Below are 20,176 nucleotides of genomic sequence, written 5' to 3' on the forward strand. Positions count from 1 at the left end.
CATTCTCTCTTGAGTTCCCCCCGTGGAACTCCCAACATTCACATCCTCCGGACAGTTCCCTTCCTCTCTCTCTCTCACACTAGAGTTGCCAAGATCTTCCCGTTTTCTATGTGCTCCTCCCACAGGTGTATTTGACCCCAAACTCTCCTGTTGTTTTCCCTTCCGCCTTGCCGACCTAGTTGTTACAGCCGCTATGGCGGTCCTGGAGAGAGCGTCTGCTACTTTATTTGACTTCCCCGCAATATGCTCGAAATTTACAATATCAAACTCTAACAACCACTCAATCCACCGAGCTTGCCAAGTATTTAATTCCCCTTTTTTAAACAAGTCTCGCAACGGCCGATGATCTGTATTTATTTTATGCCCAAGCAAGAAGTAGCAGTGTCTCTCCAGCATCCATAGAATTGCCAATGCCTCTCTATCGAAGGTACTGTACCTAACCTCTGGTCCTTTTAAAGCCCGTGAAGCGAAACAAATAGGCCTCTCATTCCCTTCATCATCAACCTGAGAAATGACTCCGCTGATCGCGATCTGACTCGCGTCGGTCTATACCAAAAACGGCCGATCGAACCTTGGATAAACCAAAAATTCGTCGCTCGTGTGTGCTTTCTTTAATGTCTGAAAAGCAGCTTTTTCTCTTTCTCCCCACTGAAACTCAGGCCGCTTCCTCAATGAGTCTAGCGGTCGTGCTATGTGACCGAAGTTCTGTATAAATTTACGGTAGTAGCCAGCGAGCCCGAGAAAACTGGCTACTTCCTTAGCGTTCTTTGGCTCTGGAAATTCCCTGATTGCAGCTACTTTATTGGCACAAGGCCTTAGGCCTTCGGGTGTTACTATGTGCCCCAAAAATTCTACTTCTTGTTGGAAAAATTTACATTTGTCTAAATTAATCTTCATCCCCTGACGTCTCAAGGCTTCTAACACTTGTATAAGATTTTTTTCATGCTCGTCTGCCGTAGCCTCAATTACAATTATATCATCCAAATAGACAAAAACACTATGTCCTAACAATGAAGCTAGTACAGACATCATCACACGAGAAAAATGGGCAGGAGCATTCTTTAATCCGAAAGGGAGATAATTATACTCAAGCAATTGATCATTTGCTATAAAGGCCGTTTTTTCTTTACTTACGTCATCTAAGGGAATTTGGAGATACCCGGACTTTAAATCTAAAGTAGAAAAAACCTGCTTTCTCTGACTTTAAGTAACAGTTCCTCGATAGAGGGCAAAGGGTATGCATTATCCTTGGTAACAGCATTTATCCTCCTATAATCTACGCATAATCGAAAAGAACAATCCTTCTTACGAACCATCACAATTGGAGAAGCCCCGGGGGACTCGCTTTCTCGAATCGTACCTTGCTCTTTTAATTTATTTATTTCTCTTTCAATTGCCTCTACATGACAGACGGGAGTCCTATAAGGTTTAGAACGAATTGGGGGGTGACTGCCAGTCTCGATGTTAAATGGAAACTTAGTAATTCTCCCTGGGGTTTCATCTCCAACTGCAATTACGTCCTCAAAATTCTCTACAATATCTCCTACTCTCTTATAATAATTAATTGGGGTCGCTCCAATAGCTGTTTGACGGAGCTTTCTCAGCCTGTCCCCACCGGGACCTTGACCATGGAAAGACAAGGTCGCCAGTGTCCGTTCGGCTGTCACAAATGAACATAACTCAAGGTCGCAGACCGACTCAGTGCCTAAGTGGAACCACTGGGTACTTACATTTATAAAGGGAATTTCAACCTTTCCTTCGCTAACGGTGGTGACCCCTGGAGACATGAAATCCTGCCACTTTTGATGTGGTTTTACGTACACTAGGTCGCCTTCGCACATTTCCGGTGCGGGTGCCACTGATAGGGAGTAGAGGGAGGATGGGGGGATTGATTCACCTGCCTCCTGCCCGGCAGGAACTGCCCCTGCTATCCCCTTAGCAGTAAGGGCGACCCTAACTCGAGGCCGGGTTTCCCCCATAACGGGTATCTCTGTCTCTTCTCCTGGTCCCACTTTCCACCTCACTTCCAGCCCCTCCCCATCGGGGCCCCGTATTGTCACTTGTTTCTCCTTGATGAAATCGATTCCCAGGATAATGGGAATATCCCCCATATTCAATGTCGGAATGACATATAAGGCATGGGTCACTTCTCGATCTTGAATGATGAATCTCTGTCTAACAATACGTCGGGTCATCAGTTTGTGACCCCCAGCCGTGTTCAACACCAGGCACTCCTTCGATGTTTGTATGGCATCCGTCGCCAAATGTTCTTCCATAAGGGATACACTGGCCCCGGAATCAAGCAGAGCGCGTTGCACACCCGATCCCAGCTCTACTCTAAGAACGGGGACCGCATTCCTACTTGCATGTGTGGGAGCGGCGGTGGGAGGCGGCTGCTCTACCTCCCGAACCCCCTCTGGCACTCCCGGGGAAGTCGCGCTCGCTGGCCCGGGGGTATCCCTTACTGCTGGCTGGGGCACTGACTGGCCTCCCCCGACGTCACACTGGGGGGTGACGTTTGACTCCTTGGCTCTTCTGTCTTTGGTCCTGGCGGTTCGGACAGACGGCCCGAAGGACCCTTGGCCCCCGTCCCGTGTCGTTTTCCCCTTCCTCTTGCTGGTGCAGGGGGAACGTGATCCCTTGAGCCGACGCCGTTTTTTGGACAGCTGTTCATTAGGTGGTCTATGGCATGGCATCCAAAACACCGCCGCTGCTCGACGGAGGGGCATACAGCTCGAAGGTGCCCCCTTCCCCCACAGTTCCAACAATTTCCATTCACTGCATCCCCACTTCTTGGACCTCTGCCTCTTCGAGGTCCACTGCTACGGGCACCCCACCCCTGGGAGGCTGTCGAAGCCGGCTGGGTGTCGGGCTGCCTCGACGTCTGGGTTGCAGCTATCTTGGATGTCGGCCACTGGTTTGCCCCTCCCCCTGCTCGTCGTTCCCTGTATACGCTCAGCGCTGCCTGTACGGTAGGAATGACATCGTACAAGGACTGCCCGGGAACTTGTAGGGCGGCCGTAACTGACAAGGGGACCGCTTCCATCAGTTTCTGTTTGCAATATCTTTCTCGCCATTCTGGGTCCCTACAGCCTTCCGGACTAAACTGTTTAAATCTCTAGATATCCGTTCGACGAAATACGAAAGGGATTCTCCTGCCCGCAAGGTTGGCTGGTACTTCTGCCATAGGGTCGTCTTCTCAGTTTCAGAGAGGCCAAACCGTTTCAGGAGTTCGTTTTTGAAGGACTCCCAGTCCGTTGGCCGACCCCTCCATCCTAGTATCTTGTCGGCTGCTGCTCCGGTTATCTTCTGGTTGGTCAGTATAATCCGATGTCTATCGGACCATCCTGCAGTAGCATCCTCTACGACCCCCAAGAAGGCTTCAATCGAAAAGTATCCCTCAGCGGGGTGGGAATCATTGAACTCGACAATCGGAATCGTTGGTACCAGAAGATCACGCGCTCGTACTGGTTCTAGCGAAGGAGGTCCCGCGTCAATTTCCAACCGAGTTGAGGTTGTAATATTACTTCTATTGTTCTGATCTTTCTGCATGCATCTACGTATTTCCGCCATTTCGCGCATGAGTGTTTGGATGTATATCGGTGCGCCTATTCCCAAATTCTCTTCCCCGAGTATCGTGTCTACAATAGCTGCGGCGTTCGTCTTGCCTCTCTCTCCGCCACCGCCACTCGACGTCGAACTTCTCGTGTTAACCATTATCACTATTATCTTTTGTTTCCACTTTTTTCAAAAATCTCACGTCGGCTAAAATCACTTAGCACAGACGTTAACCTGTTAATACACCCCACAACACCTGACACCATTTAATAGGACCCAATCTAGGTCGTATTAAGGGGGGGGGGCCCCACACTTCACATCTTGGGGGAAACAAAGATAGAGAAAATCCATTTTATAGTTAACACAATTTGAGAGGGGGGTCATGCACAAATAATAGCCGAGTTGATCGTTTGACACATGCTGTATTCTCTTAAGTTTACAAGGGCGCTCTTAATTATGATTACGTTACGTTACTAAGAAAAAGCCCTCAGAAAAATGGTACACGGTTCGGCACACACATCTTGGCACCTGACACTCTCTATCGACCTCCAAAACCAGACTGACTGTCCTATGGGGTTTTTACCCAAGCGCCCATACATAGCCTCACTAGGCCTGATCAATGATTGGTTGTTTTGACCCGAAAGTCTCATAACAACCAATCGGAAGAGGTTTAGGTGACGCCAAGCTTTACAACCGTCATTTTCAAAGTGCCACCCAAGCCACATCGTAACCGTCTTTCCTTTAACAAAGAAGAAAAATCTGTTGACACTCACTCATCCCGATCAGTAACGGCCAACCTGACTGTGATTAGCTCATATATACTGTATACATATATATAATGTGTATATTTATATATTATATATATATAAATGTATATATATATATATATATATATATATACATATATATATATATATATATGTATATTTATATATATCTATATATATATAATGTGTATATTTATATATATATATAAATGTATATATATATGTGTATATTTATATATATATATCTATCTATCTATATATATATATATATATATATATATATATATATATATATATATATATATATATATATATATATATATGTGTGTGTGTGTGTGTGTGTGTATACACACATATACATATATTTATATATATATATATATATATATATATATATATATATATATATATATATATGTGTGTGTATATATATACATACATATATATGTATATATATATATATATATATATATATATATATATATATATATATATATATAGGTATATATATTATCATCATCAGCTGTTATTAGTCTACTGCAGAACAAAGGCCTCAGACATGTCCTTCCTCTTGCGTCAGTTTATGGTTTTTCTATGCCAGTCCAAAGTCCGCTCTTAGTTTGTCAATCCATCGTCTTCATTTCCTTCCCCTGCTTCCTTTGCAATCTCTAGGGACCCCACTGTTATACTTAATGTCCATTTATTAATTGCCATTCTCATAATATGTCCTGCCCAAGTCCATTTCTTTTTCTTACATGTTAGAATATCATCTACTTCAGTTTGCTCTTCTGTCCATGTTGCTCTTTCTTTGTCTCTCGGTGATAATTCCACCCTTATTCTTTCCATGGCCCTTTGAGTTTTAACTAGCGTATGTTCTAAGGCTATAAGGCTCCAAGTTTCTGATGCATAATTTAAAACTGGTAGGGCCACCTGATTAAGTATTTTTCATTTTAGAGAAAGTGGGATTTTAATTTTCATAATCTCATTTTGTTTACTAAATGCTTTCCATTACATGCTTACCCTTCTTTTAATTTCGGTCTCGTGTCTTGGGGAAACATTTACTGTCTGTCCTAATTACGTATATTCATTAACAATCTTTAGAGGTTTCGTCCATAACTCTTATTTGATATCCCTGCATTTTAATTTAACATTATCTTAATTTAATTCTTATATATATATATATATATATATATATATATATATATATATATATATATATATATATATATATATATATATATATATATATATATATATATATATTTCTAATCACGCTGCCCATCCCTTGGGTAGAGGGGAGAGAGAGTAGGCATAACCTGGGGAGAGGGTGTTGGAAGGGTTGAATTAGTGTGTGTGCATATCTATCTGTCTGTCTTTTTTGACGGCTCGCTTTCACTAGAGTAGAATACTCACTGAATGCACTTGGGACTGTTTTAACCACAGCGGGATAAATTCAAGATGGGTATATCCATATTTTTATTACCACTCTTTAAAGATGTAGTTTTGATGATAGTTGGTCTGAAAATGGCTATCCTAGGAGCTCTGTTATGCAATATTGTATCGTAATACCATAAATAGAACCTTTACTCAGATGTTGTAGAACATCTGAGTCACCGCAGAGTGATTGACTATTTCCTGTCCTTTTAACCAGTCTTTCCACGAAGGAAAGAGGTTATATAACCATATCTAATCATCTTGGGCTACACACGGTTTTCCCTTTTATGTTACAAAACAGGTTTAGGCATTGGTCCTAGGTACCTGATACGTTATGGCCAAGGATTTAACCTTTTGCGGTTGGTACTACAGCATCTCCTAGAATAATCTCATTGCATTAACTATATTTCAATATACCAGTCGTTTTCCACGACAGATATTTTGTTAGGTCTTTTTCGGTGAAACGGACTCATTGAGGTTTGGTCTTAGGTGGGCGCAGCGCTGCATAGAATCATAAATTATGATGGCATTTTTATTAAAAGGTAAGAGATTAACCAGCCCCGACTTTTACCAAGCTGGCCCGACTAAATTGAGGAAAATAAAATAAATAAAAAAATTTGAAATAGATATATATAGTAGAGAATATAGATGAATAAAATTATTTTATAAAAAAAAAATGTGATAGATTTAAATTTTGCCTATAAAACCTGTTTCTATGATAGCATTGTAGGAGTAACGAATAAAAAAAATACTTTAAAGCTTATGATAAGTGCTCCCTTAATTAACTAACAAAGAAAAATAAATTAAAGACTTAAGACAACCCTCTAATATTTTGTTTTTACTTTTACGTAATGTTGCTGCTCAACTTTACAACTAACCATTAAAAAACCCATCCTTGACAGGGGCTGTAATTACCAGTCATAGATAAAAAAAAAATTTAACAAGTTCCCCCACTCCCTCTCATCTTCTCTTATTCTTTCAAACACAGTATATCCCAGTTGCGCCCTTGTCCCGCTCTCGCTAAAAGTGTGAAATAAGATATTTATTTTAGGATATATATAAAGTATCGCTATTTTAACTTAGGTTTTGGAGAATCTTTTGAGCTTAGAAGAGAAATCGTAAATTTTGACCTACCTAAGAGGCCAAGACTAGAGAACAACTATAGGAGGATAGTCATTTTAACGTCTAGTTGAGGTAGGGTGGGTTGGTGGGGTGATTGGGGTGGTTAGTCTACCCCACGGTCTAAAGACCTAGACCGTGGTCTTGCCCTATGTCTAGGTATGCATAGACAGTGTTCTACCACTAAGTCAAGGTATACATACAGTAGACCTTGTTCTACCCCTAAGTCTTGGTATACATAGACCGTGGTCTACCCCTAGGTCTATGTATACTTAGACTTACGAGTCGTAAGAAAAATCTGGTTGATGAATCCGGGTTGCTCGAGAATTTTGCTTGGTTATTTGCTTTATGTACTTGCTTCTCATTTTCTTATGTGAATCGTAATGACTCACTCGCTTGTTTCTCTTTTTTCTTGTTTTTCTCCCGTAAATTTTACGGCATTGCTTTGATTTAACTGGATTCTATTAATTGATTTAGTCAATTGTTTTATGAGTCAATTGTGAAATTATTTGTTATGTTAATTGTGATATGTTGACTTGTAATACTGTACATCATTATCATTTTGTCACGGAAACCGATATAGAGACAATGTAACTTTTTTATGCATTAAGGAAAACAACATATTCCTGTGAGATTCAACTGAAAGTTTCGCCGGGGTTCCGCGAGTGCCAATTCACATAAGCTTTTCTTTTAAAAGACAGGTTTGTCGGTTCTATCGTGATGAAGTACCACTTTTCCTTCCATTTTCTTTTTTTCTTTCCACTAAGCCAAGAGCGGATTTGTTGTCTAAGCGTTGATATAAAAAAAGAAAATACTAGAGGGTTCTTTTCCCATTAGACTTTAGATGGGAGATACATTTCAGAACAAGTACTCTAGCAGTATTATTTCTTTTGAATGATTGACTGACATAATTAAAACAGCCACCTGTTACTGTAGATGACCTAACAAACGTCTTCCAACAGGCTTGGGTGTTCGCATTCTTAGTAACCCCATGTTGAAGAATTTTTCAAGATTAGGAAAGTAGAGGGCTAGGACTTTTGTCGATCTGAATATATTCGTTTTATCGTTTAACAGTTGAACGCCCGGACAATTGGTCTGAAATATTCACACACACACACACACACACACACACACACACACATATATATATATATATATATATATATATATATATATATATATATATATATATATATATATATATTTATATATATATATACAGTATTTATATATATATATATATATATATATATATATATATATATATATATATATATATATATATATATGTGTGTGTGTGTGTGTGTGTGTGTGTGTGTGTGTATATAAGCAGGTATGGATTGAATAAAACAATGAAAGTTCAGTATTCAGTGTTAGTGAGAAATATATGTTGGAAAGTTATGACTGATAACTGGGTTAATGTTTACAAATCAATAGGTAATCAAATTATAAGAGTTTGGATCAACAGCCGATACTTTGGGCACTAAGTGGTGTTACAATTTTTGTTTATCAATAGTATTTTGAAAATTCGTCTTAAGAATAATCATTTGTTTGTTTGTTACTTTCTGAAACATGGTGACTTTTACCTATTGTGTAACTCCCGTTTCATGATTAACTATGTATCCGAATTATATTGAAAACGTCCTCCCTGCCTAGCAGTTAGTTGGACGTATGTTTGACACCCGCTCCAGCTCGATAGTTTCTAGTTGCGTCTGTAGCCTCACCGTTCTACTGAGTTAGGGAAGAGGGATGTTGGGGAGCCTATAGGTCTACTTGTCTAGTCATCAACAGCCATTGCCTGGCCCTCCCTGATCTTACCTTGATGGAGTTGGGGCTTGGGCGCTGACCATATATCTATATGGCCAAGCTATAACCCTAGGTTGAAAAGCAAGATGCTCTAAGCCCAAGTACTTCAACAGGGAAATATAGCCCAATGATGAAAGGAAACAAGGAAATAAATAAACTAAAGGTGAAGCAATAAACAATCATAATAAATCATTCGTTTAAGAATAGTAACAGCATTAAATTAGATCTTCCATATACTATATAAGCTATAAAAACTTCAAAAAAGCCAGAGGAAAAGAAATGAGATAGATTAGTCTGGCCGAGTGTTCGCTCAGGAAAGAGAACTCTAATCCAAGACAGCTAAAGGCCATGGTACAGAGGCTGTGGCCCTACCCAAGAGGCCAAGACTAGAGAACAACTTGGTGGATAGTCATTTTAACGTCTAACTAATGAAACGATGCATAACTTTTAAGAGTATATTCACGAAGTTTTATTCGAGCTGTGACCAAGTTGTGGGATGATCTTCCTAATCGGGTAGCTGAATCAGTGGAACTTCAAACGTTTAAACTTGCAGCAAATGTTTTTATGTTGAACAGGCTGACATAAGTCTTTTTATAGTTTGCATATGAAATATCTGTTTCAATGTTGTTATTGTTCTTAAGATATTTTATTTCAATTGTTCATTACTTCTTATATCGTTTATTTATTTCTCTATTTCGTCTCCTCGCTGGGCTATTTTTCTCCGTTGGAGCCCTTGGGCTTATAGCATCTTGCTTATTCAACTAGGGTAGTAGCTTAGCTAATAATAATAATAATAATAATAATAACAATAGTAATAATAATAATAATAATAATAAAAATAATAATAATAATAATATTCCTCAGAAAATGATGATGTTTGGGTTGCTGTCTAACTTTGAATATATTTTCATGTTATCTCAGTGTAGCTTCGCTCTATAGAAATTCAATAAAAGTTTTCATTGTTTTATAATGTTCAGGATTATTTTTGGAAATTATTTATTTGTGTTTTATTGCAAATGGTTATGCGGAGCAATGGTATTTGATAATAGTACGTTAAGGAGCTTACGTGTTCATGCGTCAGTTGTACATTTATTAGTTATCCATTTCCGAGAAAATTAGGACTATTGCTTTTGATGCCCATTAGCCTAACTTGTCATTTTATTTCTGTTTCAACAGTTTTGCTATATATATATATATATATATATATATATATATATATATATGTATATATATATATATAGATATAGATATATATATATATATATATAATTTATATATATATATATATATATATATATATATATATATATATATACAGTATATATATATATAGATATATATATATAATTTATATATATATATGTATATATATATATATATATATATATATATATATATACATACATATTTATATATGTGTGTGTACAGTATGCATACATGACCGTGCACGGTTTGCGTTTTCGATAGCGGTTTTTTTTTATGCTAGTATCCTTATAAGGTATGTGATAATTTGCAATAAAAAATTACACGATTGATAGGAAAAGAGTATATACTCCTTACGTACAGAATTATGTGCGAATATGTATTTATGAAGGCACCCTTCATGTGAGCAATCACGAACGTTTTTCAAATGTCACCATTGAGCGTTTTCGAAGTGATATCGAGTACGTCATTCACAGATGAAATATATATATTTCTACTGCCAATCCCATTTCAATATTGCCCCCCCCCCCAGTAGCTAATGTTCATCAAGACGAAAGGTCTGATGGTTTACGAAGAGAGAAAGGTTGTGTGACGTCACCTGGTCAATAGTCTTGCGTCACAGATTCTCTCTCTCTCTCTCTCTCTCTCTCTCTCTCTCTCTCTCTCTCTCTCTCTCTCTCTTCCTCCTTTTGGTTGGGAAAGGGCGGGAGGGGAGAATTGTTAGGAATAAGGAGAAAGGATCCTTTTTGGGAGGTTGTAGGATGGGAAAGCGGCTGGAAAGAGATGCGACAGGGAACGGAAAAAGTAGAAGAGAAAACGCATATTTGATAATTTATTCGACGTCCTCATCGACCGACTACATCTCCTCAGGGTTATCTCTATCGGAAAAAAATCCTTTTAGAAGACGATTCCAGGAAAAATGTTTTGTGTTTCCATGTTTGATTTTATCCAGTTTTTCTTTTTAGATTAATTTTGATCAGCATAAGAATCTGCTATTAAGGTTCCAGTGTAATCTTGATTGAATTAGCTTAATTAAAAAAGTTTTTTTGTTGTGGTCATGGCAATAATGATTCGATTTCTGGAAAGATTTTAGTGCTGGTAACGTGAGAACATGTTGTCTATCAAGAAACAATTTCGGTGTTGCATAAGTAAATTTCTGTTTGTTTGTAAACATTGGTGTTGTAACAATACTGTTGTCAGCGACAGTTTTTAATGTCGTCAAGACAACATAGCAATTCGAGTTTGTCTTGCTGAAGTTTACTGTTGTCCTGAAAATACTTTGGTGTAGTCAGACGGGTTTTTAATGAGGTCAGAACCGGATAAGATACTTCAAAGAGGGTTTTATTAGTAGTGGCTTTCTTGGAGATATTTGATTGAAATTATGATACGTATCGAATTTATTGAAGTTATTATTATGATTGAAATTCCTGTTTTTTGCCATTGTTAGAAACTAATCTTATTAGAAACTCATCGTTGTGAAAAAAAAAAATTCTCTAATGTCAGGGAAGTAATTTTGTTGTTGTTGATGAAAGATTATTATATGTGTATGTGTACTGTATATATACAGTATAGGTGTTTATTGCTATATACTGTAGATGGTAATAGTTTCTGGAAAGCTGTTGATATAACATAACAAACTAGAGGGACACTCAGTAGAGCGCAGACCTCCGCCGCGGCAGCTTATTTCGTGACATTTTGCTCGACCTCGACCTTGACCTTTAAGCTTAACATGTATTAATTGGCGTGGCTTTTCACAAAATCAAATATGAACCACGTTTGAAAAATCTGTGACAACGGTGCCCAAACTTATGGCTAATTACGTGAATATGACATTTTGCTCGACCGTGATCTTGACCGTTGACCTTGACTTTCAAAATATTAATAACTTCAAGCTTTTTGCATAAAAATTAATCCCTGCAAGTTTCATTACTCTACGATTAAAATTGTGGCCAAGAAGCTGTTCACAAAGAAACACACAGACAAACAAACACAAACACACAAATAGGGGGTAAAACATAACCTCCTATCAACTTCGTTGGCCGAGGTAAAGATGATGAAGCAGTGCTTTATAATGCACAGCCTTAGCAACAACCCCATTGAACCCATCTCGCTTATTTACAAACTGACTTGCACAACAAGGAGGATTCCATTCCTTATTCTCTAGTCCCTCCCTAAGGGGATTACTGAAATATATCTCTCTCGTCCTTTGAGCTCGGCCTCTCTAGCACAATGCAATTAAGGCGTGCCCTTTGTGAAATGCAGCAGAGCACCGTTATCAAATATAACCTTTTGCCTATTTTGAAATATGTCTGCAATAAATGTATATTTTTTTTTTCAAAGCATGTCCTGTTGACCAATTACATCTTTTGAAATCTTTTTCAATAACAAGCAACAAATGCTGCCGTTTCTAGTCCATTGCAGGACAAGGCCTCAGGTGGTTGGGGGAGTCTATATGTCTACCTGCTGAGTCATCAGTAGCCATTGCCTGGCTTTTCCTGCTCCTAGCTTGGGTGGAGAGGGGTCTTGGGCGCTGATCATATGTATACTGTATATGGTCAGTCTCTCGGGCATTTTCCTGCCTTTAAAAATATCTTTATTCATGTCTTGGGTTTGGCCAGTTTGCATCAAAACGCTGACCAGAGTGAATTGGTGATGGTGGGAGACTTTAGTATGATCGTTCACAGCAAATCATACTAGTATGGGCGGCCCTGACTAGTACAGCTTTGCTGATCATGGCGATACACAAACCATTTCACCACGTTAAGTATCTCCGCTGAGAAAGGGATCCTTTACAATAGTGTGATAAATCCTTTCTCTGCCTGTATTAATCCGTAAATGAAATTATGAATTACAATTTGTAAAGTGGTTGTTTTTTTCAGACTATTAAATTGGGCAGACTGCGTGTGACAGTTTCAATCTCCTCAGAGTATTTTTTTATCCTAAAATGTGTTTCTATTCACATAAGTCCGATGTATCTTGGGGCTTCATTGAAAGACAAAATAAACGGTCTCCAAATGTCAAGATATGAAATGCATGTAATAGAGAACGAAAACATGAAAGATGAAAACCTCTAGGTGGATGCTGCATATGCTTGCATAAAATACTGCATACTGAGCTTTCTCCTTAAGAAGCAGGGTCTCTTTAGTACGTGTATATAGAATATATGTGAGGAGGCACAATCTCTGATTAGACAATATTATATCATATTTGACTTTGATCTATAAGGGAAAGTGGCAATAATTATTTATTTGATATAATTACTTTGCTTACATGGGTACACTATTATATACCCAACGTCATAAAACTAGAGAGAGAGAGAGAGAGAGAGAGAGAGAGAGAGAGAGAGAGAGAGAGAGAGAGAGAGAGAGAGTTTAATCAGCTGTGTTGAAAGTTTATTATTTTGTAGCGAGACAGAATACGATGAAAAAATAGCATTCGATATCCTTTTCATAACTGGTACCATCTGTTTACATGTTTAGAGAAGGATTATTTTGACATAACTGCAGAATAACTGTATTTATTCGAACGTAGTGTAAAAGTATATTAATTGATAAGCAACTTGTTTATAAGTGTAGATCTTTATGCGCGTTATCAGTGGTCCTGGGAGAGTATTACTTATCCTGACTTACTTCTAATGCAATTGTGTACTCGTCCTTGGATGCAAGACGGGTTAAGGATCTAGACGTTGCTGCTTAGCGAGTAGTGCTCGACATGTTTAGTCATCATCTGATAGCTTGCGCGTGGTTGTGATTTGTGATTTACCCCCCCCCCCTCTCTCTCTCTCTCTCTCTCTCTCTCTCTCTCTCTCTCTCTCTCTCTCTCTCTCTCTCTCTAAAATGCCCTACTTACATATGTCAAACGTTGATATATATTTTTAACTTGATGACTTGAGAAATACTCTTAAAAGAGAAAAGAGAGATTGCCCCTTCTCATAAATCAGAGAAGCTTGGGAAATATATATATATATATATATATATATATATATATATATATATATATATATATATGTATATGTATATATATATGTATATATATGTATATATATAAGCATATATATGTATTTATATATATATATAAATATATATATATAGAAATATATATATACATATATATGCTTATATATATATACATATATATATATATATATATATATATATATATATATATATATATATATATATATATATCAAGGTTGGCTTCATTTAAATCGATTTAAATCAAAATAAAAAATTCATAATTAAATCAAATTTAAATATACTGTCAGAAATTGCCTTGGAAAAGAGAAAACTTCCCAAACTAGTCACTATTTATGAGTTTTGCAATAAATGAACAAAATCCCTGTTAATAGCTATAACATTTCGGGGAAACTTGTAGTACTTAGGAATTGAAGTTATTGTTGCTATTATACAAATTATAAAGGTCGTGATTTTTTAACAGCGTTAATAGCAATTACAAATTTTGATGCTAGTGCAGTACGCTATATGTTTGCGTACTGTATTATTTCTTACTGTGCATTGTATGTTAAAATGAAACTGATGTATATATGTATTTTTGTTTGATTGCAGTTTCGCTTGTTTTTCTCTATATTTATGTACTAGTTACTGTAACTTGTCCGCTCCGATTAAATAATTAGCCTAAATTTTGTTTTTTTTAAAGAGAAATATATATTAAACTATGGTTTCATTCTACATTGATCAAGTTTAATACCAGAAAAACCCTCATAACACTGAAAGAAATAATAAGCATCAGGAAATAAGTATTATTGAAAAAATCATTTGAATAAAAACATTGATTTAAATCCAATAAACCTATTTCTTTTATTTAGAAAAAATCATGATTTTTTTCAACCCTTACATTATATATATATATATATATATATATATATATATATATATATATATATATATATATATATATATATATGTTATAAAGTCCAAACTTTCACTTTTTTTCTTTTTTTTTTTCCCTTTTTCAGGATGTTGTGTTCGTAATAAAAATGGTATCGACAACAATCTGTACTTACATTATTATAATGATGAATAGCCATAGTCCGTATATAAAACTATATATCAATATATCATATTGTATATATATATATATATATATATATATATATATATATATATATATATATATATATATATATCAAATAAGCCATAACGACTTCGGGATCAGAGCCAGAGTCCCAGGCGAAATCACACAAAGACAGCAGCTTCTGACCGGCCGGGAGTCGAGCCCTGGTCCAAGAAACTTGTATGTACAGTGACTTACCAATTGGCCACGAGAGAGAGAGAGAGAGAGAGAGAGAGAGAGAGAGAGAGAGAGAGACTTTCCCGACTACAGTAAGTTACTCGACTTGCCTAGTTTTTAAGGAAAGATCTTCAGAGCACATGAGTCTACTCCTTTCTTTGTTTTCTTTATATTAGTTCACTGCTCCAAAACTAATATCCCACTTTCACCCCACTAGATAGTTTACTTTATTCTTTGCCATACTCTTGATGAGGAGTTCAAGTACGTGACATACTTATTGGATTGAACAGAAATTAATAGAATTCAATATACGAGGAAAGGTGTTTATTAAATGATCATTAAATAGATTTTAGCAATTACACAATATCCAGAGAAAGAAAACGCAAAATTTTTTCAAGAAGCTCATTAACAACCAGAACTAATTAGCGGAGAGCTGCAAGAAGTTTGGGTCTATGATGGAAGTGAATTAGCTAATAACTGGAGTAATTTTACTAATTAGCGTATTGTCTGTCCGAGTTTAAAAAAAAAATCTTCTTGAACTCACAAGGAAGACCTTGTATTCTAAGGGAATTATCATTTCCAAAATGCTTCGATGAAACCCCGAGTTCTTTTGTTAACAGAGGAATTCCAAATACGCTTAAAGAGATTGTGTTATCGATTGAAACAAATGAGAGGTTGCTATCGAAGTCTTTCGGCATCGATTCCCAACGTTTTTATAATAAGGATTAAAGCACAAGCCTCGTCTGATTATCAGTTTCATATAATTGGATTTTGGATTTCATAGCTTAGATGCATAGAATTCAGTAATGTTCATACTTTATTATGTAATATTTATCGAAGTCACCAACTTCACTGCGGAAAATTCATTTATTTACCAAATTCAAAACTCAAAATTCCTCTTATTTCATGATATTTATTGTGTAAAATTCATCTGATTAATTTCTTCAATACATAAGATTATCAGTACGTAGCAAGAAATCATTTGATTTAATGACTAATTTTTAACATTCGTCTGATTCACCGTCTTGAATTAGCAACTAATTCCTATTCTCATCTGATTTTCTGCCTTGCTCGTATTCAATTCGCGCTTTTGCTCAGATAGGAAGATTCATTAAGAGAAGATATGAAGGCTGTTGGCGTAAAAAGAAGTAAATGGAGACAAATGATTCGCTGTGCCGACCCCTGAATGAGAAAAGCCGAAAGAAAAAGAAACAAGACTCAAAATAATTTGGTTGTTTGTAAGAAAAATGGTTCTGATTTCCAAAGTCATTACATGCCATCATCATCTCCAGCAGCAGCAGCAGTTACTAGTCCACTGCAGAACAAAGGCCTCATATATGTTCTTCCATTCGCGTCTGTTTATTGTCTTTCGATGCCAGACCACACACGCAAACTTTCTTCGTTCGTCTATCCATCGTCTTTTTTTCCTTCCTTTACTTCTTTTGCAAGCTCTTGGGACCCATTCTGTTATCCTTAAGGTTCATCTATTATCTGTCACTCTCATTGTGTGTCCTGCCCATGTCCATTTTTTAAAATATTAGAATAGATGTGATTTACCTTAATCTCCCAAAAATATTTTTAAAAGTTCACCAAAATTTCAAGCGACGTGTTTCTGTGGATAATTAATTTCATTATCCGTTTATGATTATTGCAAGCACAAGGCCAGATAACCCTTGATGAATAAATAGGTAATTTGATTTGTCAATGATTAGACTTGAGATTATTGATATTCACTGTCATTAGTTTGTAAGAGTAATCTGCTTTCATATAATTGTACGACTTACAACGGAATTAATTGATTAATCCAATTTATTATTTTACTCACAAAGATTAATCGATGAAACATATAAAAGCTTAATAGCCTATGTTTAGAGAAAGGGAACAGTTCAATTTGTTTATCGAATTTCTGTCTAAATGGTACGTTAAGTAAATTCACATTGAGGACGAAGATAAAAAATCCTTGACATACCATGAATTTCGTCTTCATGTCCAGTTGGTATTTTCATTTCGTAATTCTAGTGAATTATGATCATTATTTTATTATATAAACATATATTTATTTACATATATATATATATATATATATATATATTTATTTACATATATATATATATATATATATATATATATATATATATATATATATCATGATTATGTGTGTTGTTTTTCACACACAGACATATACACACATATATAAATATATATATATATATATATATATATATATATATATATATATATATCTCATGATTATTTGTCTTGCTTTACACACACAGACACACACACACACACACACATATATATATATATATATATATATATATATATATATATATATATACATATATATATATATATATATATATATATATATATATATATATCTCATGATTATTTGTCTTGCTTTTCACACACACACACACACACACATATATATATATATATATATATATATATATATATATATATATATACACATATACATACACACATATACATATCCACACATACATTTCTGAGTCACGATACCTTAACGTGATAAAAGGGTTTGCGTATCGCCATGATCAGCAACGATGCACTACTCATAGACATCCATACTAAGTTGGTTTGCTATGAGCGATTAGACGAAAAATTTTGCACTATCACCAATCCCCACTGGCCAGCGTAGTGATGAAAACTGGCCAAACCCGTTATGAATAAAGAAATGCCTTAGGTCTTAGTCCTGCAGTGGACTATAAACTGCTGCATTTGTTGTTGAATGTTGATGTTATTGTGTGTATATATATATATATATATATATATATATATATGTATATACATACTGTATATATATATATATATATATATATATATATATATATATATATATATATATATATGAATGAGTATAATTTTCTACCTCGCTTTGAGATCGAACCCTAGATACTTGAAGCGAAAAGCAAGGTAAGTTCCTTGATTTTTGTTGTAAATGTCTGGGGGTTTGATCTAAATGTGAGGTAGTAATTGATTTCTATTGTGCATAATGTGTGTTGATTTCCGTATATATATATATATATATATATATATATATATATATATATATATATATATATATATATATATATATACTGTATATCGTAAGTAAGAGAAATAAACGTTTTAACACGTCTAAAGTAGGTTTAACGGTACGGAGATATCTCCGATGTCCATTGGGGAGGGATAGCCAGGTATGAGACTAGGGAAAAGTGGGGTTAATAGATGAGCGTGTCGGTCGGCGAGTTTGTCGCAACGAAGTCGAGGACCGCCGTTTGCTGGTGGAGACTCTCAAGGCAATGTAAAGAAAGAAGTCGGTTAGTGTGTGGTTTGAGACGGTGCGCGTCGGAGGTTAGCCGAGCTGTCCCGAGAACGGGTTCACTGGCAGGTGAATATCGAAAAAAAATTGAAAGATTATTTTAATCTTATTACCTGCTAGTATAGAATATGTTTATAACTTAGAGATTGTGAGCGCTACTTCGACAAATGTAGATTTCAATCAAAGGGATTTTGCAGTGGAATGACAATTGGATGTATGTTTTGACATTACAAACTTGAGTCTGTAGAGCTATCAGAGATTTCAATTTCATACTGAAGAGTTACATAGCTATGATACCTGCAGGTGAGTTTTGATCTCTTTTTATTTTCAGTTGTTGACAGCAAAGAAGGTTCTTGATCTTTAAGTAATGCATCATTTTGAAATGAGCTGACCTTTTGGATCGGAAATATATATATATATATATATATATATATATATATATATATATATATATATATATATATATATATATATATACACACAGTATATATTTGTTCTTAGATTTCATTATATTGAAAAATCTTATATGATACCATAAATAAAATCATATAAAGGTGGATCCTTGGATTTTGTGATCAATGAAATATTGAAGCGACTGGGCAAAATTTGTAAAAAAAATATAGGGTAAAATATTTGTTGCGTCATGTTCATTATTTTTTTTCTGTTTTATTTACGAGTCTTGTGTACTTTTTACACTGTGATTGTCATTTACATAACATTAATACCGTTTACCTATTTGAATATTTAATCATCTAGTCCATGGACGGGAACTTACTAGTTCTTCATTCTTACGGTTACACTACTTGCTTTACTTGTTTACTTGTTTTGGGTTTAAATCCAACCCTCCACTGAAGTCGAGTGAACTACTTCTCGGGCGGGTCCATATTAATCATCTAAAGAAACATTTTCATTATAACTTATACAATTCTTTGATTGTAGCATCTTCCAAATCATATGATCTTGTGAAAAGTAATGTCTTTAGTTTCTTCTTAAATTCAATTGCTCCCTTTAGGTCCTTCATTTCAGTTGGCAGTTTATTATAGTGTCTAGGCGCACAGTAGCTAAAAGCCCTTTCACCAAATTTACTATTTGTTCTTGGTTCAGATAGCCTATGTTTGTCACTCATGTGTCTTGTGTTAACATTTGTTTCTAGTTCTAGTTTATTCAGGCATTCTTTTAGATATTTTGGTTCAGTATCTTAAACGTTAGTAAGAGTAGCTTGTATTCAATTCTCGCTTTTACCGGTAGCCAGTGTAATTTAATTAGTGCAGGGGTAATTCTTTCCCTATTGTGTAGTCCTTTTATTAATCTAGCGGCTCTGTTTTGTACTCTGAATTTTCTTCAGCTGATAATTTGGTAAGCCATAGAACAGTGAGTTGCAGTAATCAATTCTTGAAAATATGTGGTGATTAATGAGTATGGCCATAGATTTTTCATCTAAGTATTTACTAATAAATGCTATGTTTCTAATATGATAGTTACAATTTCTTACCATATTATTTATATGTTCGTTCATTGTCAGTCTATCATCCATGATTACTCCAAGATTCCTGACAGATTTCTTTAGGTCAATGATCGATTGACCTATTTCAATTCTTTGGAAGCATTCGATTCTTTTTATATCTTTTTCATTTCCAAAAATAATACATTCACTTTTGTCTTCATTGAGCTTGAGCTTTTTTGTTAACATCCAAGCCTTAATGTCATT

At 35.6% G+C, this 20,176-nt stretch overlaps 1 protein-coding gene across 7 annotated transcripts in view; it reads left to right on the plus strand.

Moving 5' to 3' along the window:
* LOC137627181 (carbohydrate sulfotransferase 1-like) overlaps positions 1 to 20,176 on the plus strand; it is a 332,737-nt gene that overhangs the window by 218,521 nt on the left and 94,040 nt on the right. The window contains exon 1 of one of the 7 annotated variants that reach the window (XM_068358301.1): positions 18,442 to 18,537. The exons of 5 other annotated variants lie outside the window; for them this stretch is intronic. Coding sequence is in view for 1 of the 2 variants with exons in the window: in XM_068358281.1 (XP_068214382.1) it covers positions 18,759 to 18,771 (13 nt within the window). In the remaining variant the exon portion in view is untranslated. Of the gene's footprint in view, positions 1 to 18,441; positions 18,772 to 20,176 lie in introns of those variants that run through there. One more of the 7 variants, XM_068358281.1, reaches the window with a different exon arrangement.

The sequence above is a fragment of the Palaemon carinicauda genome, chromosome 2 (assembly GCF_036898095.1).
Source record: "Palaemon carinicauda isolate YSFRI2023 chromosome 2, ASM3689809v2, whole genome shotgun sequence".
Taxonomy (NCBI): Eukaryota; Metazoa; Arthropoda; class Malacostraca; order Decapoda; family Palaemonidae; genus Palaemon; species Palaemon carinicauda.